At 45.0% G+C, this 25743-nt stretch overlaps 2 protein-coding genes across 8 annotated transcripts in view; both read right to left on the bottom strand.

The window, feature by feature from the left end:
- The window catches only part of MEIKIN (meiotic kinetochore factor), a 64581-nt gene extending 62400 nt beyond the window's left edge, over positions 1-2181 (bottom strand). Inside the window, exons 1-3 of the mRNA XM_053672770.1 lie at positions 2052-2181; positions 1819-1912; positions 1317-1407 (exon numbers count right to left, since the gene is read on the bottom strand). Coding sequence (XP_053528745.1) covers positions 1317-1407; positions 1819-1912; positions 2052-2181 — 315 coding nt within the window. The remainder of the gene's footprint in view (positions 1-1316; positions 1408-1818; positions 1913-2051) is intronic.
- Positions 2182-6515: 4334 nt separating this feature from the next.
- ACSL6 (acyl-CoA synthetase long chain family member 6) overlaps positions 6516-25743 on the bottom strand; it is a 57806-nt gene continuing 38578 nt past the window's right edge. For all 7 annotated transcript variants that reach the window (XM_037129952.2, XM_037129948.2, XM_037129954.2 and 4 more), the window contains 6 exons: positions 25320-25408; positions 24512-24628; positions 23326-23469; positions 21309-21410; positions 20318-20389; positions 6516-10023 (listed from right to left, as the gene is read on the bottom strand). In XM_037129952.2, coding sequence (XP_036985847.2) covers positions 9886-10023; positions 20318-20389; positions 21309-21410; positions 23326-23469; positions 24512-24628; positions 25320-25408 — 662 coding nt within the window. In that variant the 3' untranslated portion in view covers positions 6516-9885. The remainder of the gene's footprint in view (positions 10024-20317; positions 20390-21308; positions 21411-23325; positions 23470-24511; positions 24629-25319; positions 25409-25743) is intronic.

Consider the following 25743-nt stretch of genomic DNA (forward strand, 5'->3'; position numbering starts at 1 on the left):
GTGCTGATTTGCCAACATGAATCAAAAAATTTAAACATGATCCATCCTGTGACCAACTACAAAGTATGTATCTTAGAATAACAATTTGAAGAACACAAAAAAAAAACTTCTGTAGTAAGATATCCAACTGATACCTACAACAGCAAAATCTTGAAAACAATTTCAATCCTCCAACCACAGGAAAATAGTTATACAAATTATAGTGTATCTATTTATAAGACAAAGCATTAGGCAAACACTAAAAATTGTATTTTTGAAGACTTACGTTAGACAAATATACAATAAGATAATTTATAAAATGAAAAAAGGCACAAAAAGAATGGAAATAAATATATAAAAATGAGGAGAAATTGCTTAAGCACTTTTTTTTTAGTAGTCTGAATCACCTATAAGGATCATCAATAGTTACAATCTAGGGTAAAAGCCTCTTTAATAAAATGCTTTTTGTTTAAACTGTCCTCCCCCAAAACACATGTTATAGAGGAGTCTGTAAACTAAAACAATGGAACATAACTATCAACTTTAAAATTAATGTCAGATGAGTCACAAACAATTTTTAAAATTTGAATTTCTCCAAAATACTGCTAGCCATCTTTACAATTTTGAAGAGTCTATATTAAATACAGTAGATCAAGTAGTTAGATAATATTCTAATGGGTATTGAATCCTCTGTTTCTTGTTGTTAATAGAAAGTCAAAGGGCAAAACATGAAAATGGCTTTAAAGTGTTTAAGAGCTACTAAACATAACGGAGTTAGAACATAAGAAACATTAAAAACGTTTTATATCTGTTGCACAGAAAATTAGTCAGTGACAGCCCTGGCTGGTGAGGCTCAGTGGCTGAGCATCAGCCTGCCAACCAAAGGATCCACGATTCAATTCGCAATCAGTGCACATGCCTGGGTTGCCCACCAAGTCCCCAGTAAGGGGCGTGCAAGAGGCACATTGACGCTTCTGGCCCTCTCTTTCTCCCTCCCTTCCCCTCCCTAAATAAAATCTTTATTAAGAAAAAAAGGAGAAAATTTCTTTAAAAAAAAATTAGCCAGTGGCAGACTTTTCTCAAATTTTGGTCGAAGGTAAAAAAGAAAACCATAAATTCAAGGGAAAGAAAAAAGGAAAATGCATGGCTATGAAACTACCAGACTCAGAAATTCAAGGCCCTGTCTGAAGACACAGCACCAACATCCATAAAAGCCTTAGAAAGCTATTTAGTCTCCATCAAACAAATACCACGGTATACTATCATCTGGAAGTACATCAGATACCGCTGGTTTGTACACCAAGTGTATCCAAGGATCGTAGGAGAAACATACATACGCTCAATGGCGCCATCTTCTCATCCCGGGTCTCTTCTTCACTAGCGCTACTTTCTTGCAGGCTTTTCTCCGCTGCAACTCCTAACTGAGAGCTAACGAACAAACAACACAATTAGTTGGCACTGTCTGGACTTGGTTCTCCATGTCTGTGTTCACTGTGCACACAGTTCAGAGGCTGAAAGGCTCTTTTGGGGATGTTAGGAAAAAGGAAGGAGCAGCGTGGGTGAATTGTACCAACACCCACTTGATGCTGCAAATGCTATCCCAGGTGTTTGATCTCACTTGCTTTTAGGTATGTTGGCGAAACTTCCTTTTAAAAAATAATTTATTTTTGAAGTCAAACATCTGGGTCTATGTTCTGAGAAGAGCGAAATCAGAGTTTCTATTTATTTGTTTTCTTCGCTGACTCTTACTTAGAACGAGTCTATTAGCTGTTAGGACACGCGGACTGAAGGTTGGAGTTTGGGGGCAGAGGCACAGGGCTGTCACTTGAGGCTACGCACCTGGGCCGCCCAGAGCCGCCGCGGCCCTGCCCCGTCTGCTCAGCCTTCTCCGCGATCTTCCGCAGACCACGCGCCGTGCCATTTCCTTTGAGGCCTGGAGGAGGGCGGCACGTTTCACAGCAAAAGCCTCTGAGGCCAGGAATCTGGCTTCAGGGGTCCCGGGGGCACCCGCCCCGCCCCCACCCCGCCTCCTCACTCTTCCAGCGCAGGCCGGCCAGCCCCGCGGAGCTTACGGTGCGCGGCCAGTCTTCCGCCCGGGCCTGCGCGGGCCTCTGCCGGCGCTGACGAGCCGAGGCCCGGCGTCGGGGTCAGGTTGAGCCTCTGGCCGGCCCTCTTGCGGGTGTAGACCCGTAGCGGCCACATTGCCACCCACTCCCAGGCCTCGGAGGCCACTTGGCCGTCGACTGCCTGTCTCGTTGCCTTCCTTAGGAACTGAGCTACCGTCTGAGAGAGTCAAGGTCCAGAGGCGGCCTGAGTGGGGAGCAGACCAAGAGGAATAGGGAGAAGAGCACGAGGCCAGCAGCGCCCTGCCTCGCTCCGGCCTTCCTACTGGGACCGCGCTGAGGCTTCTGGGAATATGGTGGCCGCCACGCCCTCCACGATGCTTAGGGCCCGGGTATTCGATGGTGGCCTGCGTGGCTCTGAGGCCCTTCTTCATGCTGACAGAAAGTTTACAGGAAGAAGCCTTTTTCTTCCTTCAGGAGTTTGTGCCCTGTGCTGCTGATGCCTAGGCCGCTCTCCTTACTAAGGCCTTGGTAATGGAGTTTTAGATCTCTGAGCACAGGAGTAGCCTGACTCAGTGCAGGAAGGTCAGAGAGGAAGGAAAGCATGTAAAGCGACAGAGAGCGTCCTCTTGGACAATCAACTTCAGTCAGCTGGGGGGCTATGGTACTTGAGAGTCTATCCAAGCATTTGAAAAATCTTGCATTCCGGAAGTTTCTTTTCAAGGACAAGCAGAATCCCTTAGCCCCTGCCTAGGAGCCTGCTGGACATCTGGCAGCCTCATGTCAAGGTGGAGAATTCCACACGGGCACTCCTCAGCTCTTTTGCTCGACTCAATTGGGGGGACATAGGAACGACCTCCCTCTCTCTCCATATACCCACACTGAACCATCTGGCTGCATCTGATGAGCATATTGCACATGTAATAACCATCTTTTTTTTAATGACATTTCACAAGATTAAAAATGGCATTTGTAGAGATGAAATTACGAAAACTCAGACTTCTCTGTAATGTTCCAATATTGTGTTTGACTATAAACACATATATAGGCACTATACTTTTATATTTCAAATGTGCTCGTAGAAAGTCATTTATGACAGTTGATTTCATATATAATTAATCCATTAAAACTTAACCTCATAAAGAACAGAGGGTGGCCATTCTGACCCGATTAGATACAGTGTGTTGAGTCACTGAATCAGTGCCTACTCAGCTCCTCACTCTGTGTTAGGCACTGTGGTAGGTCCTGGGGATAGAGGTGAACTAGAAAATGGCCCCTCAGCCAAGGAGGATCTCAGAGTTTTGCTGCAGTATAAAGCAATGATCGTATTTCAATATCTTCTTCAGTCACATCCATAATATGCTGACAGTCAGTCTCTAGTTTATAAGCCAAGCGCCCAGGCTCCCCCTGTCCCTTTCTGAAACAACCTTCAGGAGGTCTGGGTCCTGTGATGCCCTAGGCCTCAAAATGGAAGAAACATTGAAAGAGGCAAAACAGCTTAAAGCAAAGTCTGACCTGCCCTTTGGTGGTCCTATTCCCTAGAACTCTTTCTGGCTATATAGAATCACTCACTAAAGTGCCATCAAGTAAAGATTTAAGGGAGTTCACAGATAGGGGTTCAAAACTGGAAGTAACCTTTGGTATGCTTTCTTGAGCCAAAAAGGTCCTTAGAGACAACCTAGTTGCCCCCTTATCGTGCAGGTGAAGAAACCGCAATCTGAGGGGGCTGGTTATGACGGATGGTTGGTACAGGAGGCACAGACCTGGCACTTGGCGAGTGTGCTTGTCACGCTCCCATTCCCCCTAACACAGGGCTGGGGAAGGGATGAGGGAGCTTGAAGTAGCAAGGGAAGGGGAAGGAAGTACAGGTAGACTTGGTCTATTTAAAACTTTACCTAGGGCCCTGGCCAGTGTGGCTCAGTGCACTGAGTGCTGGCCTGTGAACTAAAAGGTTGCCAGTTTGATTCCCAGTTGGGGTACATGCCTGGGTTGTGGGCTGGATCCCCAGTTGGGGGCATGTGAGAGTCAACCACACATTGCTGTTTCTCTCCCTCTTTTTCTCCCCCCCTTCCCCTCTCTCTAAAAAAATCTTAAAAAACAAACCAACAAACAAACTTCGACGAGAGCCAGTGTATGAAAGGGGAAGGAAATGAGTCCTCTACAAAAGGGTGAGGTGGGTCAGAGCGACAGCTCAGCTCAGTCATCTCTCTGTATGTCCCCTCACTCCGCCCCTAAATACACAAATGCCAGTACAAGCATTCAGTCGTGAGTGATTTATTGAACTTCTTCCACTTCCCTGATGTACTGTTGTCATATCTAGATTCAGAATTCTGCCATCAGTGTTTCATTTCAGTAACGTGACAGGTTTGATAAGCCTGCACCAGTCACGGAGGTGCTAACTTCCGTGGGAAAACAAATTCTGAATTCCTAAGACATTTCTGAAGAAAGCTTTTTGAAAAACAGCCAGTTTGTGGATTTGGGATTCTTTGGAGCCCAGAGAAAATCTTTATGAATACTGTTTTGGGTTTGGGTTTTTTTTGTTGTTTTTTTTTTTTTGCAGTGACCCACTGAGCAGCTTCAATTGTGGTACCATCCACAGGCTTCAAGGTCCAACAGAAAACCAGTTTATTTATACTTAGCTGTCAAGAAGAGAAAAAGTCAGTGACAGATGAAAAGCACCTTCAGGCATGGAAGTTTTAATGCTATGCAACGTATGAAAAAAAAAGGCAAGGGGGTTTCCATTCGATAGACTTTTCTTGAGCATCCACTGTGGGCCAGACCTGCACTGGGGCTACAGTCTCAAGCAACTTACAGTCTGAGTCGGAGTGAGGCAAAGGGATAATCAACCAGTCAATCATGTGAGAAGCTGCTCGGAGAAAATACTTGGGCTGAGTTTTAAGAGATGAATGATAAGAGTCAGGACTAAAGGAAAGGGTGTTCTACAGAAAGGGGACTGTACGTGCCGCACAGAGGCACAGAAAAACATGTTGCTTATAGGATGCCGCATAAAGTAGTCGGTATGATTGGAGCCAAGGTCCCATCAGGGAAGGGCAGGAGAAGAAGTGCTGGGCCTGGTGTGCTGAACCAGGGAGTCTGAACTTTATCCTGGAAACTATGGGAAGTCATCAAGGGAATATTAAACAGGAAAGTGGCATGACCAGATTTTCAATTTTAAAAGGTCACTATGACTGAAATGTGGGTGGCGAAATTTGAGGAAGCTGGAGTAGAAACAGAAGACTAATTAAGAAAGCACCATAGTGGCCCTGGCCAGGTGGCTTGGTTGCAGTGTTGGAACGTTGCCCCATACACCAGAAGCCTGCGGGTTTGATTCCCAGTCAATGCGCACACACACCCCGGCTGTGAGTTTAATCCCTGGTGTGTGAATAGGAGGCCACCAATTGATGTTTCTTTCTCTCCCCCTTCCTCTCTCTAAAATCAGCCCTGGCTGGTGTAGCTCAGTGGATTGAGCACAGGCCTGGGGACCAAAGGCTCACTGTCCAATTCCCAGTCAGGGCACATGCCTGAGTTGTGGGCCAGTTCCCAGCAGGGGGCGCACAAGAGGCAACCATACACTGATGTTTCTCTCCTTCCCTTCCCCTCAAAAAAATAAATAATAAAAAATAAAATAAAATCAATATATCATCACTTCTCAGCCTCTGAGCTAAGATCAAGTCTAAATCAATATATCCTCCGGTGAGGATTTTAAAAAACAAAGCACTATAGCCAAAAAAAAAGATGAGAGAGGAACCAATTACATGAAAAGCTTTGAGAATAGAAAGGAGTGGAGGCTGGTAAATATAGAGAAGGCCGAATCTGCATAATCTAGACATGGCAGAACATACCACTTTAAGAAAATGTGCCTGTTAACTTGTAGGCAGGTAAAAGACATTATGGAGATACTGTTTTACAGGCCATGATGATGGAAATTTTGAATAGTTATTTGTCCTTTTTTTCTCACCAGGGATATATTTATTGATTATAGACAAAGAGGGGGAGAGAAACCCCAACCAGGGACTGAACCTGAAACCTGGGTATGCGCCCCGACTGGGAATGGAACCAGCGAGCTTTTTGTGTATGGGACGATGCTCCAACCAACTGGGCCACCCGGCCAAGGCTGTTCTTATCTATCTGTCTTTCTATCTGTCTATCTATCTATCTATCTATCTGTCTGTCTATCTATGGTTCTGAAACCTGGGAGTGAACCATATTTTATACCATAAAAGTGATTTAAATCCAGGGCACATTTGGTAATAGCAACTGTGCAAAGCGAAGGAGAGCCTCTTGAAGCACCAGACCAGGACAGAGGGAGGAGAGTATGCAGACTAGTGACATGCTTTACACCATGTTCACCGTAAGCACTAAATGTACTAACATCACAGGGTTATGTGATATAAATATATAAAATAGCAGTTATAAGCAACTTTGAGAAACAAAAAACTCTTTATTTTTTACAAAAGTTTCCATAAATGCATTTTATATTTGATATGCATGCTATTATAACAAAGCAACTAAAATATAGTTGTTATTTTTATGCATATTTAAAAAGTAATATTTTAATCTCCTTTTAAAAAAATTGAAAGTTGAATAAGCGAGTCTTCAAAAAATATCCATTTCCCCCCCTCATGCACTTGTTGCAATGACTTAACAAGGAAAATGAAAATAACCAGTCAAATGAATGTTTAAAAGCCACTTTCACCTCATGAAAACCTTTCAGCTTGGGCCCAGGTTCAGAAATGTTTGTATTTCAGATATTTATCGGTATCCTCTGGGTGATAACCAAGTTTCTCATCTGCAGCTTTGTCCTCACTTGAATGCTAATCCCATTCTCACTGCAGTTAATTGTACACCCACAGAAAGGACTGTGCAGGGTACCGGAGAGTAAATTCCGACTCCGGGGATCATTTCATCTTTTCCTGTACATGCCTCCTTAAAATAAAAACAGGCAAGACAATGCAGCGATGGAGCTCAATGTATAGCTTACCAATTTTATGTGTGATTATTCATTCTTTTTTCCTGAGATAATTAAGCAAGTTTGTAAGTAGTCTGTTTTCATGCAAAAATACATTTTTCCATTCTTTACATTCATTTCATAGTATTTTGTATTCTAAATAACTAGATCACATTTGTGCTTTATACATTTGGAAAATAAAGAATAATTCACTTTCTTTATGCAGAAAATAAGATTATTGGTTCTTCAGTGGGTAATACAATCAAGTTCAGTGCCAACTTCAAGTAGCTAAAACATCACCTGACTATAAAAATAGCATTTTTTCTCATGCTTGCAGTTTTACCTAAATTAGGAATGAAAGATTGACTTGCTCATGTGAGAAAGACACGGTGTGTCCATTCCTTGGACTCCTGAGTTCGTGAGTTCCCAACAGTTGCAGCTATGCCTACACACCACGCCTGGCCAGAGTTTCCTCTATCACCTGGAGGGAATCATAGCATAACACAGAGATGTCTTTCATGGCAAAAGGAAAAAAAATTGGCATATATTCTATTTTATAATAGACACAAGATTAGCTTGTAAAATGTGAGAAAACACATTTGAATGACAAACAGGTAAAAGGCCAAATGTTTAAATATGTTTATGCGTAAGGAATTGATCTGGGCTATACCTCTAGACTTAAACTGGACCCGACCTCCACTATGAAGGTGCGTGTCTTAAGCACACAGCCTTTTTCTGTATTGGTTAAAGTGAAACACAGACTTCGTTGCGCTAAATAAAGCTGGGAAATCTGAAACACGAAGGGCTTTCCCATTAATACATATTGCTCCGTTCCTCCTGTATTAAAAAAAAATCAGTGCAGCTAAGCAGAGGAATAGATAAATGTACTTGCGATATATTTGGGGGCCCACTGTTCACTTTTCTCATCATATGTGCGGTAACTGATTTATTGGCCCAAGTGTGATGCTTTCACACAGATCAGGAAGGCTGGTGGAAACATAAGATCTTTAAAAGAAGAAAAAGAAGAAATCTCAAGGTGTCCATAATCAACCTTATCTAACCTCTGTGAGGTATAAATAGAATCAAAATGTTTTAAATCATTTGCTTATATGACATTGTCAAAATCCTTTTGGAAACAAAACCGCTTTTGTTTCCAAAGTTTCATTTTCTTCAAGATGTGAAGCTATTTGCCTTTAAAATAGTATGAATATCCAGGTAATGATTTTCCTTTTTAATTAGTCAACTATCTATTAAATATAAAAATTTCATGTTATAGAGATGTGGCCTTAGGCATTTTCTAGTATTTGTTTATTCAGAAATGCCTTTAAATTAATATGCATAGAACTAGCTCATTTACAAAAAGTCAAATTTGTAAGTGTAAGGCAAGTAAGTAGTGGGTCTGCAAAGAGAATATTGCAACGCAATACATATTAAAAAACTGGATAAATACATCCGATGAAGCTGTGGTTCACTTTTGCCAAGACCGATGTGTAAGTGTGCAGTCACTTGTGCACGCCCATCCAGGAGGCCTGTGTGATGGCGCAGCTTTTAACTCAGTCTGGGCTTGCTCTGGGGGAAGGGGTATTCTGGACTGGGAACACTGCCCCCTTTTCCGCTTTCAGAGCCCAGTCTCTACACAAAACACCTTCCAAGGAAGGTTTCCTTCTGCAGGTGGACAGTGTATAGCTCGGGCCTTAACTGCCCTTCATGCTGGGCTTTAATTACATGAAATTGTTGGCAGCCGGGTGCAGGGCACATCTAAATACATAACGCGAGAGATTTTTGTGGTGGAGCTTCAAAGCACTTAAAGATTTTATGAATGAAACTGTACCCCGAGGAGATATTTATATTCTTCAGAATTGTTGTGGAAAAATGACCTTATTTGGAAATAACATTCCTTCCTCCCTACATCGTGCCTTGATAGTCTTGCTGAAAGCAAGTAAGATCCTTCCGAATCATGGGCATGATGGGTTTCCCAGGCCTGGCGTGGACACACTGAGAACGGAAGCCTGGGAGAACCCAGCCAGGCGCATGAGTACTTTAACTGCTGCCCACCCTGAGCAATAATTCCGGGTTCCTTTTCCCAAGTCCTCCCCAAAGACCCAGTCATTGTACAGTCAACAAGGCAGTTTTGGGGATTCATGTGGTAAGAGGTCCAAGAACATACCCATTCTATTCTTGAAGTAGTTACACATTACACTTTTTTCTAGGTAGTTACTGAATATTTAATAAGCTGATGAGAAAATGTATTGAAAGGTTGCTGTATCATGTTATATAAATATAACATTTGTTTTGAAAATATCTGAATCTGCATTTTTTGTGAATAAAAGTAAAAATTAGAGAGAAAGCATTTTTTGCATCAACAAGGACTGTCACGTCCGAAGACTGAAGTTATATAGAATGCGAGTGACCGTGCTTCATGTAGCATGACTCTGTACACCCGGTTTTAACTTTTAAGTCTGATTTAATTGTGACTTTGACAATCAGTTATTGAATGAGGTAGTCCACATTGCCTAGATATTTGCACTTTCCAGTCACTATTTCACAAGTAATTAAGTACAATATATCGGTTATGTTTTTCCTTTATGTTTAATAGGGGTGCTGAGAACATTGAGCGCATATTTAGTGGTACACAGTTCTTGAGAAAAGCCTTGATTTTTACATTGCCATTTGCAATACTTTTAGCAGCTTGCTACGGTATCATTTTAATAAAAATAAAGTGTACTCAGTGATGGTAGAGAAAATATTGTTAAAGGTCTCTCAGGACAGGAAAAGGCTCAGTCTTAAGGTCACGTGCTTATTCGTTTCGGCTGCATCATTCTGACTCATTACTTTCGAGAATAACTGTAATATTGCTACACAGTCCACTGTACGGAGAAGAAATTCCCTGGAACTTCACATGGAGAGTGAGTAAAGCTCTTCTATTTGTTTTTTGAAGTACTCTCTCAGCTCAGGTCTCTTAGCCTTTAATGTCGGTGTCAGCAAGCCGTTCTGAACTGAGAACATGTCACAATGGATGTGAATGGCTTTTACCTAAAAACCAAATGCAGAATACATCTTTATCAGGAATATAACACAGCATTGATAGCATACACGATCAAAATGAACAGGCATATGGGGATATATTGATATATAAAAACTCTGTGCCTATTTAAAAGTCAAAGTTATGTTAGTGACATTTCAGCCTACCCGACATGTCTGAAAACCGCCTCCTTCACCTTCCTACCCCTTCCCTTGGCCAGTCCGCAGAAGTCAATGGGCTGCTTGCTCTGTGCCGGGCACTGGTGGCACAGAGAGGAACCCTGAGTGGCCCTGCCCGGTCGCATCCAGCAGAGCAGACACACAGGGCAGTCATCAGACGACCTGCTCTGTGCAGGAGGACGGCGCCTAACAGTTACCGCAGGGAGAGGGAGGAGCTGTGGACGCAGCCCTGCCAAATCCGTGAGCACCGGCAATGAGTCGGTTAGCCAGCAAAGGGGGAGAGGTGGGTGGGAAAGGGCTTTCTAGGCAGAGGTGAAGGGAATGAGAGAGGTAAAGGGGATGGTAGATGGGACAGTTGATGGAGGTGCTCAAACTTGGTGCTGAAGAAAACAGGGAGGGACTGAAGGTTTTTATACGGGGCAATGACATGGCCGAATGCACATTTTAGGAAGGTCTCTTGGAGAGAAATGTAAGAATGGTTTTTAAGAACGTTAAGATTAGGAGCAGGGAACCCAACCGGAAGGACCTGGCTAACCCACGGGAGAAAGATGGGGGCCTGCACTTAGAGCAGTGAGAGAGATAAGTAAGCAGTTCTAAGAACAATTCAGAGATAAATGGGCAAAACCTAGTGAAGAGGGAGACAGCCCTGAGGACTCCCGGCTTTCCGGCTTGGATGGCTGTGCGGAGGACGGTGCCACTCATAGGAAGAACATAAAGAATGGGGAAGGCATGACGCGTTCATGGAACAGTCTCGCCTCTTTTGGAAGGAGGTGTGGCAGGATCAGACTTGGTGTTCACACTGCCTGGTTCCATGACGCACCCCAGGCCTCTGCAAACGCTGCCTCTCTGCAAGGCTGACTGCAGGGTCAGAGGGGCTGATCTAGGAAGGTGGGGTGGGTCCCCCTGTGGCCGCTTCAGCAGAAAAGGCCACTGTCAGTGCTATGAGAATTTTACAACCTGGGCTTGAGCTGAACCCTGGAAAGTCACTACCTCTAAGAAATTGTACCCTGACTGACAGGTCTGAATTCCATGCTGTTGTTGAGATAATAGATCCAGATCATTAAGTAGCAAAAAAGGTTATGAATTTATAATATAGACTTAAAAAATTAATTCACAATATATTTGTTAAATACACACACACATTCATATTGTCGTTTTGTGTAACTGACACTTACTGAGAAACTACTGTGTCAGGTATCGTGTTAGGCACTACAGAGACAAAGAAAAGCAGCACGCGGTACCTGCCCACGTGGAGCTTGCCATCTCCTGAGAGAGGCGGCAGCATGGGACTGATGGGGACAGGCGCCGAGAGGGTCACCTTTCGCGGGTGGAGTGAGGTGCTTCCCCACAACCTACTCCCTGCTTCTCCTATGCTAACAAAACCCTGATTTGGTTGGGGGTCAGAACAGTCTATGTCAATCATGACAATCCTTTCCCCTGATTTCCCAGCCTCCTTTGAAGCTAGGGGCTGGCCACGAAATCCGTGTGTGGCTAACGAGAAGGGGAAGTTTAGCTTTCCTAATGAAAGGTTCAAAGACAGACATCTCCACCCACTCTCCTGTTTTCCTTTCTTGAATGTAAACAATGTCCAAAGTTGTAGCAGCCTCCTTGTGACCACTAGGTGATAAACCAACACACTAAAAATGGAGAGTAGAAAGATCAGCACAGCCTAGGTCTTTGAAGGCCTGGACAGCCCATCTTTGGGTTTCTTAGTGAGATAAAAAAGAAAACGCAAAAACATACCCTATGTGTTTAAGGCACTGTGGGTTTTCTCTGAGAGCTGAATGCATTTCTGATCTAGTACCTAACCCAGGCTTGGGCAGGGTCCATTGAAAAGGGATGCCTGAGTTGAGCTCTGAAGGATGGGTAGGCTTTAGCCAGAGGAAGACTGCAAGGGGAAGGGGCGTGGTTGGTGCTGTGTGGCCTGAGGAGAGGAGGGTGCCCCAGGCAGAGGCGGCTCTGAGGCACCGCCCGTGCAGGCTGAAGCACACAGTGCACACGAAGAGGAAAGAGATGAGGCTGGAGGGATAGACCAAATTATAGAGGACTAATTAGCTAAGGTAGGGAGTTTGGAAGTACTTTTTAAAATAATCTTAAACAGGAAGAGACAGAACCAGAATGGCTCTTTAGACTGATTAATCCATTATGGATGGATTGAAGTGAGGTAAAAGTGGAAGCTGGAAGACTAGCTGAGAGGCAAGACTAATGGTGATTCAGGCCCAAAATTTGGCTGTGGGGATAGAAATAGATTTAGGGATAGAAAGGATGGGACTTACAATTGGCTTGGTTAAGTGGTAAAGAAAGAGAGATAGTAATGGTTTTAGGTATCTGCTTGAGCAGAAAAACTGGAGGAGGAGAAAGATTCTTTGGAGGTGGTAAGATGAAGTATTCCTGTAAAATATGAAATGCTTCTGAGACACCAAGTAGTCTTTGGACATTGGATGTATGAATTTTAGTGTTTGGGACAGAGCTACAGGCTAGGCTTGAGACAGAGAGGAAGTGATCTGAGAAGTAGAAAGAACTGGAATGTGGGTTACGAAAGCCAGGAGAACAAGAGAGAGAGGTTGCTGTGTCAGCTGTGCTGTCATAGGAGAACTTTCAGTAAAATCAGTGGAGAATTAATGCAGACTTCTGGTCAAGATGGCAGCATAAGCAGACATGACTCACCTCTTTACAAAACCACATCAAAATGACAACCACAATATAGAACAACCATCACTCAGAACTGTCAGAAATCCAGTTGAATGGAAGTCTGGCAACTATGGAATTAGAGAAACCACATCCATCCAGACTGGTAGGAAGGGGACAGACAAGGAACAGGCTGGTCCCACACCCACATGTGGTGGGTGAAAATTTCAGGAGCGAGGAGCCCCAGCCGCACACCAGGGCCACCAGCCCAGAGTTCCAGTGCCAGGAACATGAGTCCCCCACAAAAACCAGAGGGGATTGAATTGGTGGAAGAATATTCTGGAGTCCCAAGCAGTTCCTCTTAAAGAACCCATGCATGGACTTACCTACTCAGACTCACTGCCTCTGAGCTCCAGCACCAGGGTAGCAGCTTGAAAGACACCAGTGGCATCCTGGGAGAAACTGAAGTGTCTGGCATCAAGATAAGCAGAGGCCATTGTCCCTTCTCTAAACCCTCCACTCACAAGGCCACAGAGCTGGCAAAACTGGTGACATATCTGAGGCTCCATCAACCTGGCTAACACTGTCTGACTCACTTTGGAGATCCCCAGAGATCAGCCCCACCCGACTGATGGACCCACTTAAGCTTCTTTTCCATAGGAATGGCTGGTCTTGGCTCATATTTTACAACATCCTAAATCCTTTCAAACAAGCAACAGCTGGCCTCAGTGAGCCCCAGGTCCAGCACTAGCATTATCCAGCCTAGATTCATAGCTTAGCTTTGCCTGGGAATCTCCAGGCCAAGCATAAGCAGCAGCCATCTCAGATTGCTTAATAGTTCAGTCAGGATGGCCCCAGGCAAAACACAGGTGGGGGATGACCCTGGCTTGCACCACCCAGGAAAATCCAGGGCCAGCACATCCAGTGGACAGCTACAGATTAGGTTGGAGCACCACCACCCTGCCCCTGTACAGCTAATGATCCATGGAAGGTGGAGGTTGGTTATCAGTGGTCATAGCTAGTCCTTGCAGCTGACCAGCCTGGGTAAATCCCTCCCATTGATTTGCAAAGAGCAACCAAGGCTCAACTACAAGAGGAGGGTATACTCAGCTCACACAAAAAGCACACCTCAAATATCCAGCTTGGGTGATAGGGGAGGCTGTGCCACTAAACTCTATAGGACACCTACTACAACGGGCCACACACTACCAAGACATGGAGTCAAAGCAGCTCTACCCAATACACAGAAACAAACACAGGGAGGCTGCCAAAATGAGACAGAGAAACATGGCCTAAATGAAAGAACAGAACAAAACTCCAGAAAAAGAGTAAAACAAATGGAGACAAGCAATCTAACAGATGCAGAGTTCAAAACACTGGTAATAAGGATGCTCAAGAAACTTAGTGAGGACCTTAGCAGTATAAAAAACATAGGGTCAGAAACGAAGGAAACACTAATTGAAATAAAGAACATTATATAGGGTAATACCAGTAGAATGGATGAAACCGAGAATCAAATCAATGATTTGAAACATAAGGAAGCAAAAAACAACCAATCAGAATAAGAAAAAAAAGAATCTAAAAAAAATGAGGATAGTACAAGCAGCCTCTGGGACGACTTCAAGAGGTTCAATATTCACATCATAGAGTTGCTAGAAGGAGAAGGGAAAGAGCAAAAAATTGGAAATCTATTTTAAAAATAATGAAAGAAAACTTCCCTAATTTGGTGAAGGAAACAGACATGCAAGTGCAGGAAGCATAGAGAGTCCCAAACAAGATGGATGCAAAGAGGCCCACTCCAAGACACATCGTTATTAAAATGCCAAAAGTGAAAGATAAAGAATCTTAAAAGCAGAAAGAGAAAAGAAGTCATTACCTACAGCATAGTTCCCATAAGACTGTCAGCTGACTTCTCAAAAGAAACTTTGCAGGCTAGAAGGGATTGGAAAGAAATATTCAAAGTCATGAAAAGCAGGGACCTAGAGCCAAGATTGCTCTACCCAGCAGAGCTATCATTTAGAATGGATAGGCAGATAAAGAGCTTCCCAGACAATAAAAAAATAAAGGAGTTCATCATCACCAAATCATTGTTATATGAAGTGTTACAGAGACTTATTTAAAAAGAAGAATATCAAAACTATAAACAATAAAATGGCAAAAATACATATCTATCAATAATTGAATCTAAAAAACAAAGAAAGAAGAACAGAGACAGAATCATGGATACGGAGAGCATTTTGAGGGTTGCCAGATGGGAGAGGGGTATGGGGGAAGAGGTGAGGAGGTGAGGTTATGAAGAAGCACAAATAGGTAGTTACAGAGTAGCCATGGGGATGTAAAGTGCAGTGTAGGAAATGCAGTAGCCAAAGAACTTATACACGCATGACCTATGGACATGAACCATGGTGTGGAAATTGCCTGAGGCAGTGGGGGGTGCTGGGTGGAGGGGGCAAATAAGGTAAAATCAGGACAACTGTAATAGCATAATCAATAAAATACAATTAAAGAATAAAAAATCAATAGATATAATCAGGAAACGACTTACTTCAAAAATCAATGTACATTCTACCTCATACCCAGTAGGATGGCTATCATTCAAATAAACAGAAAATAAAAAGTGAAGATATAGAGAAATCGGGACCCTTGTACATTATTAGTAGGAACATAAAATGGTGCAGCCACTGTGGAAAACAGTGTGGCATTTCCTCGGAACGTTCAAAATAGAACTACTGGGTGACCCAGTACTCCACTTCGTGCTATTTCCCAGAAGCGGAATCGAAAGCAGGGTTTCCAAAAGATCACTGTGCAGCCATGCTCTCAGTAGCATTATTCACAAGAGCTACAATGTGGAAGCGATCCAAATGTCCATCGGTGAATGAATGGATAAGTAAAATGTGGTATACACGTACAATGGAACACTATTCACGCTAAAAAGGAGGAAAATTCTAGCATATGCTATGGTATAGATGAACCTTGAGGACACGGAGCGGAGTGAAGTGAGCCAGTCACAGAAAGACAAACACTGCGTGACTCGGCTCAGATGAGGTGCTCCGGGCAATCAGAGTTTCGGGGGCAGAAAGTGCAGCGGTGGCTGCCAGGGGCGGGGAGGAGAGCGGCGTGGAATTGGGAGTGACTGTGTAACAACACTGGAGGGTCTCGGTTTTACAAGATGATAGGAATTATGGAGACAGAAGGTGGTACTAGTTGTACAGTATTACAAATGCACCCAACACCACTCAACTGTACACTTAAAAATGGTCGAGATGATAGATTTTATCTTATGTGTACTTTACTACAACAACAACAACAACAAAAACCAAACTGGAAAAAACCCAATGTATGCAAATAGTTGCAAAAATTCAGAACGTCATTGATAGTTTTCAAACTCTCTGATGCTCATAGTCTAGTACCCTGGCAGGTGGGTACTCTGAGATGTCACAGAATTCTTTGCTCAGAAAACTCTCCATTACATTCACCAAATTTTCAGATCAAAAACTCAATATACAAAGAGCACCTCTAAAACAGCTATCCTTCCAACTTCTTTAAAAGCTTTAATTTTTAACAAATTCTAGCTTTTTTAACCTATGCTTGTAATTTAAAAATGTGAAAGTTTTCAAACAAACACGGCATTAATAAATCAGATTCCTCTTTGTCTCTCATAAATTTTTTCAAATGGAGGATTCACTTTTTATAAAAAGAACATCATATTAAGGGCTTCATGTGGAGGGGAGTGGAGGGGAATGAAGGGGAGGAGGGAACTTAAGGCTAAAAGGAGAGCTAGCCTTACAGGCAGCTGCCTCAACTCCACTTCACACAGTAAAATCATTTCTTTTTGGATATCCAGTATAAATAGCTGGGAATCTGGGCTAAAAGGGGTGATTATCAAATGTTTCAAAATTAGTTAAGGTTCAGAGAAGCAAGGTGTTGATAGGGAACAGGGCTGCTGTTTCCTATACTCTCGGGAATAGACTTTTTCCTAATTTGTTTTTATCAAACAGAAACTATCCTGGGGACCCCAAATCCACCTATGTGATACTGTTTCCATCAGCTAACCGCCTCCTTTTGTAAGTGAAATTAATTATATAATTTTAGAAGGAGCTGCAAATGCCAAGATGTAACTTCCACAGTGTCCCCGCAGCCTGGCTCCAGCTGCTCAGCCTCCCTAGCAGCATGTGGAGAACACCGTGTAACGAGTACAAGAGTCTGTGTTCAGCACAGGCGTGGGGGTGAGCAAAGCTTTGAAAACCCAGGAGTGACCAGCAGAAGCTAAGAGCAGTACAGTTCAGGGAAGATGGATTTCATAGGGAGAGCTCCATGATGTTCTGCAGATGGTAAGTGGAAGGTAAAAGAAAACATTATGATCCTAGGAAGAAAGGATGGCACGTGCAGGTAGATCCTGAGTATCTTGTCAAACCAGCTGGCCGCAGCAAGCCGCAGGGATGACGGGGCACCTGCAGTTCAAGCTGACTCTACAAAGAGGCTCTGGGGGGGCGTCAGTGAGCAGCATGGCGCTCGGCTCCGCTCTCGGCCCCTCGGGGAGTGATCGGAGGGGCATCCGGCTCCAGTCCGACCCACAGCCCCGGGTCTCTGCACATTCTCCCAGGAAAACACTACACAAACTGCCCCAGCAACCGAAAGCCCAGGCAGTACGTGAGGTGACGGGTCACACCCGGGGTCCGGCACTGCCTCTCTCGGAGGCTCACAGGCCTGCAGTTTTTAAAGAGACGATAACACCAATTTCACTTTTTATAAATAATTATATATGTTCGAGTGCAACTAAACTGTCAAGTGTGAAAAAGCGAATGAGAATAAGCACCCTTTATGCCTAATAGAAGAACATGAAACTCAGTTTCCAATTTGTACTAAGCACATGTTTTGCTGAGGAAAGAAAGCAGACGCTGTTCGCCGTTGTTCTGAAACTACCTTCTTGTCACTGCAAAGTGGTTCTACAGGCTTTTTAAAACTTAGAAGTAATGTAACATTTAAATATTGTACTGGAATAAAATACCTGAAAAGTGTCAATTTATGCCAACTTTTCACAGCACAGAACTCTTCTTGGTTTTGAGGAAACACAGTAATTAAATTTTTTCAATGGCATTTTTCACTCAATGAACTACTTTTAACACGCAATATTGCTTGTAGAGAATAAACAGAGAGTGATTAATTTAGGACAGAAGAATAAAGTAGAAAAACATTTAAATTAATTAGGAAAATGTTCAATTCATTTCTAATTTAAAGGCATATTGATTAGGTAAGTATTTATTTCAATGACAGGAAATACAATTAAATATTTTAATGAAGGTTTCCCAGTCACAATTTGAAAAATCTATCACGTCAAAGTTCACTTAGTATTGCCTGTACAAACTAGTAAAGCATACAAAAGTCAAGGAAGTGGTTAACTATGCTCAAATACTTCCCAGGTGCCCACGTTTCAAAGTTATTGAGAGTTACTTTAAATGCTTCATGTCTACTCATTAAAACATAACTTCCAAAGATCCCCATAAATTAATAATGGGTGGCTTAGTTCCAGGGATTGTCTGTTTCTATAAGTTAAATTACATTACTTTTTAAATCAAATTCAAAGTTTAATTCACATCAACCCTACCCAATAAGTCTGTACTCTTTTCACTTTTTGTTGAATGATTTAAGCCTATTTATGTGTGTTTCTTCAAAGACTAGGGTTACACCTTAACTGATCATTCACATTTGAGGAAAAGAGAAAAGGACGGGCTGACGATGGATTATGGATTGACTCAGTTTCTGTTGAACTTCGAAACACCAGTGGGCCCCCCTCAGGCAGGATGCCCGGCCTGTGGTCAGCCACGGCGCACCCTGGCTGTGTCGGGGAGGACACCGCAGACCAACAAAGAGGGGACAGCCTTGGCAGCAGCACTCAGGCCCCTGGGACGCCACAGGGCTTCTCTGTGTTTGGAGTTACCATGGCGAGGCAGATCATTAGAGCAGGAACTCTGCTTAAGGCTCATGGAAAGTCAAGAACACGTCTCCTTTCGGTGAAAACTCTGACTCGCCCAGCCCACGGGTTAACCCTGGAAACATAGCCAAAGGTGCCTTTCAAGCATAATCTCAAGAGTCGGTGGTCTTTTCCAGGAGGAGGAAACCTAGCTGTCAGATTCCCCTCGTGCCCTGGGGCTGGTCATGCATCTAAGCCCAGCAGGGGGCGTGCAGTCCTCAGGAATCACGGGAACTGGTCAGTTCAGTAATCCTGGCCCCAGACCTGGGCCATGCCCAGGGCCCTCAGAGCCAGCCCTTTACAACGCAGGCAGGCGGGACCAGCCAGGCCGTGGACCACCCATCTGTGGCCCCGGATCCACCTGACCATACGATCTGGTCAGCAGCTTCCCTTATGGAAGGGCAGTGAGGTCAGTTCCGCCAAATTTAGACATTTAAATAACTGCTTAGCCAGAATTGACCCTCCACTCAGAGAGGTAAATATAACTTGCCTGAGTGTCTCAGATTTTACGATTTTAGTTTTATGACTTTATGAAGATGTATTCATCCGGGTCTTGTTTGCCCTAAAACGTGCTGTAGGATGACAGAAAGCAGTGTTTCTCAAACTAGGTTAATGTAGAGATCTACTTCAAAAGAAAAGCGATCTCTCAGCCCCTGCAACTATGTTTACATTTCTTCAGTTTCAAACTTAAAAAAGTTAGTCTAAAACAGTGGAAATGTTTTTTAACTGCACAGAATTGCTCTAAGAGCTTTACATTTAAAACTGGTTTTAAAATGTTTTAGGTTATCATCAAAATGAACATACAGGTCTCTAATACTATATTTGGGGACTCTACTGGAGAAACAAAATTTTATGAAAAATAATTATATTAATGACACCAGGAAATTTTAATAATCAGTATTTTTTTCTGCTTCATAAATTCTTCTTGAATTTTCGACTAGAGAAGATGTATAAATGCTACATGTAAGCAGGACCAAGTTGCTTCTGACCTCAGCTACAGTAAGAACCGCACCCTCGCAAAGACGAAAGGCCGGGGAGAGCTGCCACCGCGCCCCCCCACCATGTGTCCCTCGGGTCTCCCTCCTCGCCCTGCGCACGCTGTGCTAACAGATCATTGGCCTGAAGAGCACAATTTTTCCAGTGCTCTAGCCAGTGAGCTTGCCTGCTGCAGCCAAGAAGAATATCCCCGTGAAAATAAAAATAAGACAGGGCCCTGGTCAGGAGCAGGGCAGCCTGGAGACAGGCCGCGTGCACGTGATCCAGCAGTGATGGCTCGGGTCCTGTTTCGGCTTTCTGAACGTCCGAGAGGCCGAGGACAGCCAGCCGCCTCACCCGATCTGTGACCCATTTCAGCCCGGGACGCAGGCCTCGGCCCTCAGGCTGGAACGGGCCATGGCCCTCCGTGGGTGCGAGGCCTGCCTGCCAGCCACAGCCTGGGAGTGGGCGATCCAGGCCAGGGTCACTAGGTTGCTTTAAATCTCATCACTGGGAAGGGCTGTTAACAACCATGGGGAAGGTTACAGTTACCTGTTCAAAGGAATGCAGTCCACTTTCTTTTCCTAACCTCACCAAATCTTCCAAAATGGCTTTCTTCAGCTCCTGAATTGAACAACACAGGTAAAGTTACAATAGCAAAAACACATTTCATACCAACACACTAACCCCCCCACCCCACAATGGGGGATGACACTCCCTGGGAGCATACTTCTCATCTGACAAATAAGTACTGGGCATGCCCGAAGCAGTGATAGGCTAAGGGACATATTTAAAAAATTTATTGGGGTGACACTGGTTAATAAAGTTATATAGGTTTCAGGTATATTGTTTTGTGTGTTCACCACCCCAAGTCAACCACCTGATGTTTTTAAGTGGCCCCCTGGTCAGCCTGGTGAGTCCCAGGGGCCCATCGCCCCCAGATGAGCCCAGGGCCCAGAGGAAGCGAGGGGGTCTGTGGCTGCTGCTGAGAAACGGGGGTGTGCCTGGAGGGGCTGGTGCGGAGCCAGCGCATGGAGACCCTCTTCCACGGCGCCCTCCCTGAACCACAAGGTTTCTGCCAGGTGCGAGGGGCCAATGCTCTGAGCAGGAAGAACTGTGTTACTTTTTCAAGTCCATGACTGCCTCTCTAGGCCCAGGAGATACAAAATCCACCCCATACTTGGGGAGAGTGCGGCCCGTGAGTCAGAGGGCTGTGCTCGCATCTAACGCTGCTGTCGGCCAGCTGCGGGGCCATGGCCAAGCTGCCACCCTCCAGCCAGCGCGGGACCAGAGGGCTGGACCAGCGTTCTGTGACGTCTCCCGGCTCTAAAATTCAGTCGCTCCCCAAACCGTCTAAGAAGAAATGTGAGTTCCTTCAACAACAATGAAGAGAGATGGGCTTCTGGTTTAGGATTCCCGCCATTTCTAAAGCTAGAAACCCCCCTATGTGCTCCAGTTCCGCCAGTCTGCTGTTTCTGTCTCCTCGTTGTGCGGCATCAGGGAAGGTCCGCAGCCTTTTAGGAGACAGCCCCACGGTACCGACCTTGTTTGCACAGAGCTCTGCATGTGTCCCTTCGATTCCTCTCTTCTGTGCCCAGGAGGGCATGACCTCAGGGTCCGGCACCACGACGCCCACCAAAAAGGCCTGCGGTCCCACCAAAGAAAAACGAGTCGTGACAAAAGCATTTGTTTCCACTCTGCCATATTTATGTCAATTTTTCCCCTGAGAACACTATAAAAATTTTGATATAGATACAAAATTAAGGTACTGGTACCACATGATACACCAATCACCAATATAAAACAATTACCAAAATTGACAAAAGCTTTTTTAAGTCACAAAAGCCCTTATATTTTTCCCTTGGATTTATTCAAGTATAGTTGACATACAATATTGTATTACTGACAGACACTTTTAAAGTTGTTATTTGTGGTCCACCTTTAAAAATAATCTCTTGGTATTCTCAGGCACCTCCCTTTTCTAAAAATAAGTATATGCCTTATGTTATGAAACATTTCCACCAATATATCACACATTCTTGACAGTTCATTTTCTGACCTATTTTCCTAACTTCATACAAAATTAATAAAGAATAAACTTAAGAAGATTAAGAATCAGTAAAGTTAGATCTACACATACTTTTGATTCTTATGCTAAACTCAAACACGTACATTGTCAGGCTGCTGACCAGTAACTCTGGGAACCAAAACGTGTATTTCTCAGGATTTCCCGACCATTTGAAAATAGTTAAATTAATCCGGTCCTCCATTTCATTAATATAGCTCATTAAATTATTTAAAATAATTTCATAATATTTAATTATAGAAACCCACTCAGTGCAAAAACTAGATTCACAGTGATCTTCCTGACTTTGAACCTAAACAATGTGGAAGCGGAATAAAAATAAACCCTCTCCAGTCCTGGCTGGTGTGGCTCAGTGGACTGAGTGCTGGCCTGCAAACCAAAGGGTGGCTGGTTCGATTCCCAGTCAGGGCACATGCCTGGGTTGTGGGCTGGGGGCCCCAGGAGGGGGCATGTGAGAAGCAACCACACACTGATGTTCCTCTCCCTCCCTCCCCCTCTCTCAGAAAAACAAACAAACAACAAAAAAAAATCAAAAAAGCCCTCTCCAAATAATTTAATACTAAACCACGTAAATTAACATAGCAGTTTAACGCTGTATCGTCATTGGTGCCGTTACTTGCAATACTAAACCTATTTATCTGTAAAGGTCATTTGCATAAATATGCAAAGTCATTTGCAAAGTCAAAACGGCAGCAACCCTGAATCTTGCCTCAGCATCTGACTTCACCATTCCTCTCGGAAGTAGGTAGAGCATTAGTTAAAAGTAGCAGGTACAGCACAGGGAGTATAGTCACTAATGTTGCAACAGCTATGCATGGTGACAGATGGGCACTAGGCTCACTGGGGTGATCGCTCCATAAGTAATGTCAATATCAAATCATTGGGTTGTACACCTGAAACTAATATAATACTGTGCATCAACAGTGATTGAAAAATAAAAAATTACTAAACACACAAATAAAGTTAAAAGTACTGCCGGTGTCCATTACTACTACTTCAAGCAACTTGTTACCCAAGTGTACTTCACCAAATCCTAAGCAATTAAGATTGCTCCTTAAAATAGGAATCTCTCCTCACCCTGGCTGGTGTGGCTCAGTGGACTGAGTGCTGGCTTCTGAACCAAATGTCGCCGGTTTGACTCCCAGTCAGGGCACAGGCCTGGGTTACAGGCCAGGTCCCCAGTAGCCAGAATGTGAGGGGCAACTGATTGATTCTTCTCTCCCTCTCTTTCTCCCTCCCTTCCCCTCTCTCTAAAAATAAATAAATAAAATCTTTAAAAAATTTATTTAAAAACAGAAATTTTCTCTCAGAATCTAATATGTAGAGGAATACTGATAACTATTCCTTGTCTACTTGATAAGAAATTAATGTTTACCCCTTTAATCAAATACCAAGTATGTACAAACTAATTCCAAGATAACCACATGTTCCAGCAGGCCCAGCACGGCTGGGAGGGCAACGGGCAGGGATTCACCTGTAAGCTGTCCCCATGGACATAGATTTGTGCCACAGGCTCACTTCGGATGTAGATGTTCTCAATCTTCTCAGGAGCAATATATTCTCCCTGAGCAAGTTTAAATATGTGCTTCTTCCGGTCAATAATTTTAAGAGTTCCCGCCTATGGAGATGGACAAACAGCCTCATTAAAAAGTGGCACCCCCTGAGCCCGAACCCCTCACTCCTTAGTGCCATAGCCACTCCCTGTCTAGAGATGCACCTCTCCCGGGAGCGAGTCCCTGGCCCAGGGCGCGCACCAAGGACACAGCCTCGACTGCTGCAGGAGTGAGCGCTTCTCAAAGGAAAGCACTCGGATGCAGGCAGCGGCAAACTGCCCACCAGCCCTGGAGAGAACGCAACGCCTCTCATGTGACTGGTAGACTCAGCATTTTGAACGCCCACCACCACCACCCCCTGCAAAACCTTAGCACCTTCCGGGAGACACAAGACAGGTTCCTGGGGCGAGCTGCGAACAGCAAGGGCTCTCACTTTCAGTGGCAGAGCCTTTTCCTGCTCACAGCTTCCCTCTAAGCATCTCTTACGTGCCAGGCATTGTGCTAAGGGCGTTACAGGTACAACCTCACTTATTCCTGACAATAATAATGGTGCAGGTAAACAATGGCAGTGTCCCCATTTTACAGATGACAGAATTAGGCACAATAACTGATTTGGGCTACAAGTGGGGGGTCATGGCCACAGATTTTCACATGGCCTCATACTTTTATGCTGCAAGTGAGTCAATACAGAGTCCCACAGAGGGACGGGGCTTTGCCTCTGGTCACCAGAGCCACCACTGTCACCACCAAAGGAACTCAGCCATCTTCCAGCCCAGCTCCAAGCCCTCCACACAGTTCAGTGCCACCCCCCAGCTATGGGGTGTCTGTCTCGGGTCTCCCACAGCTACGAACGCCTGCCACTCGCAGTGCACCCATCAGATCCCAGGGCTCTGTCTGGAAGCCATCAGGCAGGGAGTGGGTCCAGCTCCACCCTCTCACAAGGACCCCTATCCCCGGCCTCTGCAGGCTACGGGAGCTTTGGGGCGAGGCAGAGAACACGACCTCCACCCCTGAAGGTATTCCTGAGTGACTAGGCATCAGGCAGGATGCGGAAAGGACCCCTGCATCAGCCCGGGGCTGGCGCTCCGCGGCCCCAAACCTGCGCACCGGCAGCCAGCGCCCGATGTCTCCAGTGTGGAGCCAGCCATCGCTGTCCAGGGCCTCCTGCGTCTTGTCTGGATCTTTCAAGTAACCCTTGAACACGTTCGGTCCTCTCACACATATCTGTGGGGACAAACACCGGTTTCTGTCAGCCTGCATGTGGGTTCCTGTCGTTCGGTTGTCACGAGGCCTGTGCAGAGCACTGCACACTGTCCCTCAGGAAAGCCACTGGGGAAACGGCAGTGATGACAAGAGGACAAGAACAGCCACCAGAGGTCTGAGCTGTCTCCTGCCTTCTCTCCTCTCTGCCCGGGCCACCCCAGGCTCCCCCACCACCTCCTCTTCTTCCTCAGGGACCCCCTGGCCCGCGGCATGTGCTGCTGGTAGCACTGGTGGGGTCCCATCCGGTCTCAAAGGCGGGCTGACTCCACCAGAGACGCCTCCGGCCCAGCCTCTTGACCAGGGAGCCACCCCCCCAGGGAGTGAGTGGGCAAGGGCCAGCCCCGCCTCCCTGATCCGTCCTGTCTGCAAACGGTCATGTTGCTGCTGGGACCGAGCCGCGGCAGCAGGCCACGCCACTGAGGGAAAGAATGGGATTTCTTCTTAAAGTCTGGAAATTCCAGTTCTTGATTTAGACCAGCTCAGTCCCAGCCTTGTTTCAGAAATAGGAGAGGAAATACTGAATTCAGTCCAGTCAAATTAATCAGTAGTTTAAGGTGACTTCACACAGGGTAAAAGGAAAGTAGTTCTTTTTTTTTCTTTCCCTCACCACATGTAGAACCCACAGACACAAAGGCTAAATGCTGAAGCTTACCTCTCCCTCTCCTCTGCTGGCCCAGTAGTTCAGCTCCTCGACGTCGATGAGCTTGATGTGGTTGCAGGGCAGGGGCGCCCCTACGTGCCCTGGAACGCGGAGCAGCACGGCATGGGGCAGGTGCAGGCCGCTTCCAGCACCGAAGGTGCTCCACGGCGCCCCCCGTGGCCCGCGTTGGGGATTATAGATAAGAAGCAACACCGCTTTCAACGGGCATTTGTTACAGGCCAGGGTGGAGGACAGAAGGAGTTCTGGAGAGTGGAGAGCCCAGCCTCTGCGGGCCTTGTTGTGGTTCTTAAAGAGTGACATAGGCACCCTGGCCTAGCACCAGCCTGCACAGGGTCTGTGTGGGGCTCGTTCCCACACCAACCAGGTGGTTGGGATCTGTGTGTATCTCACCTGAGGACACGCTCATTGATTTTAG

This window comes from Artibeus jamaicensis, unplaced genomic scaffold (genome assembly GCF_021234435.1).
Source record: "Artibeus jamaicensis isolate MK-2021 breed Jamaican fruit bat unplaced genomic scaffold, CSHL_Jam_final contig_786, whole genome shotgun sequence".
NCBI lineage: Eukaryota > Metazoa > Chordata > Mammalia > Chiroptera > Phyllostomidae > Artibeus > Artibeus jamaicensis.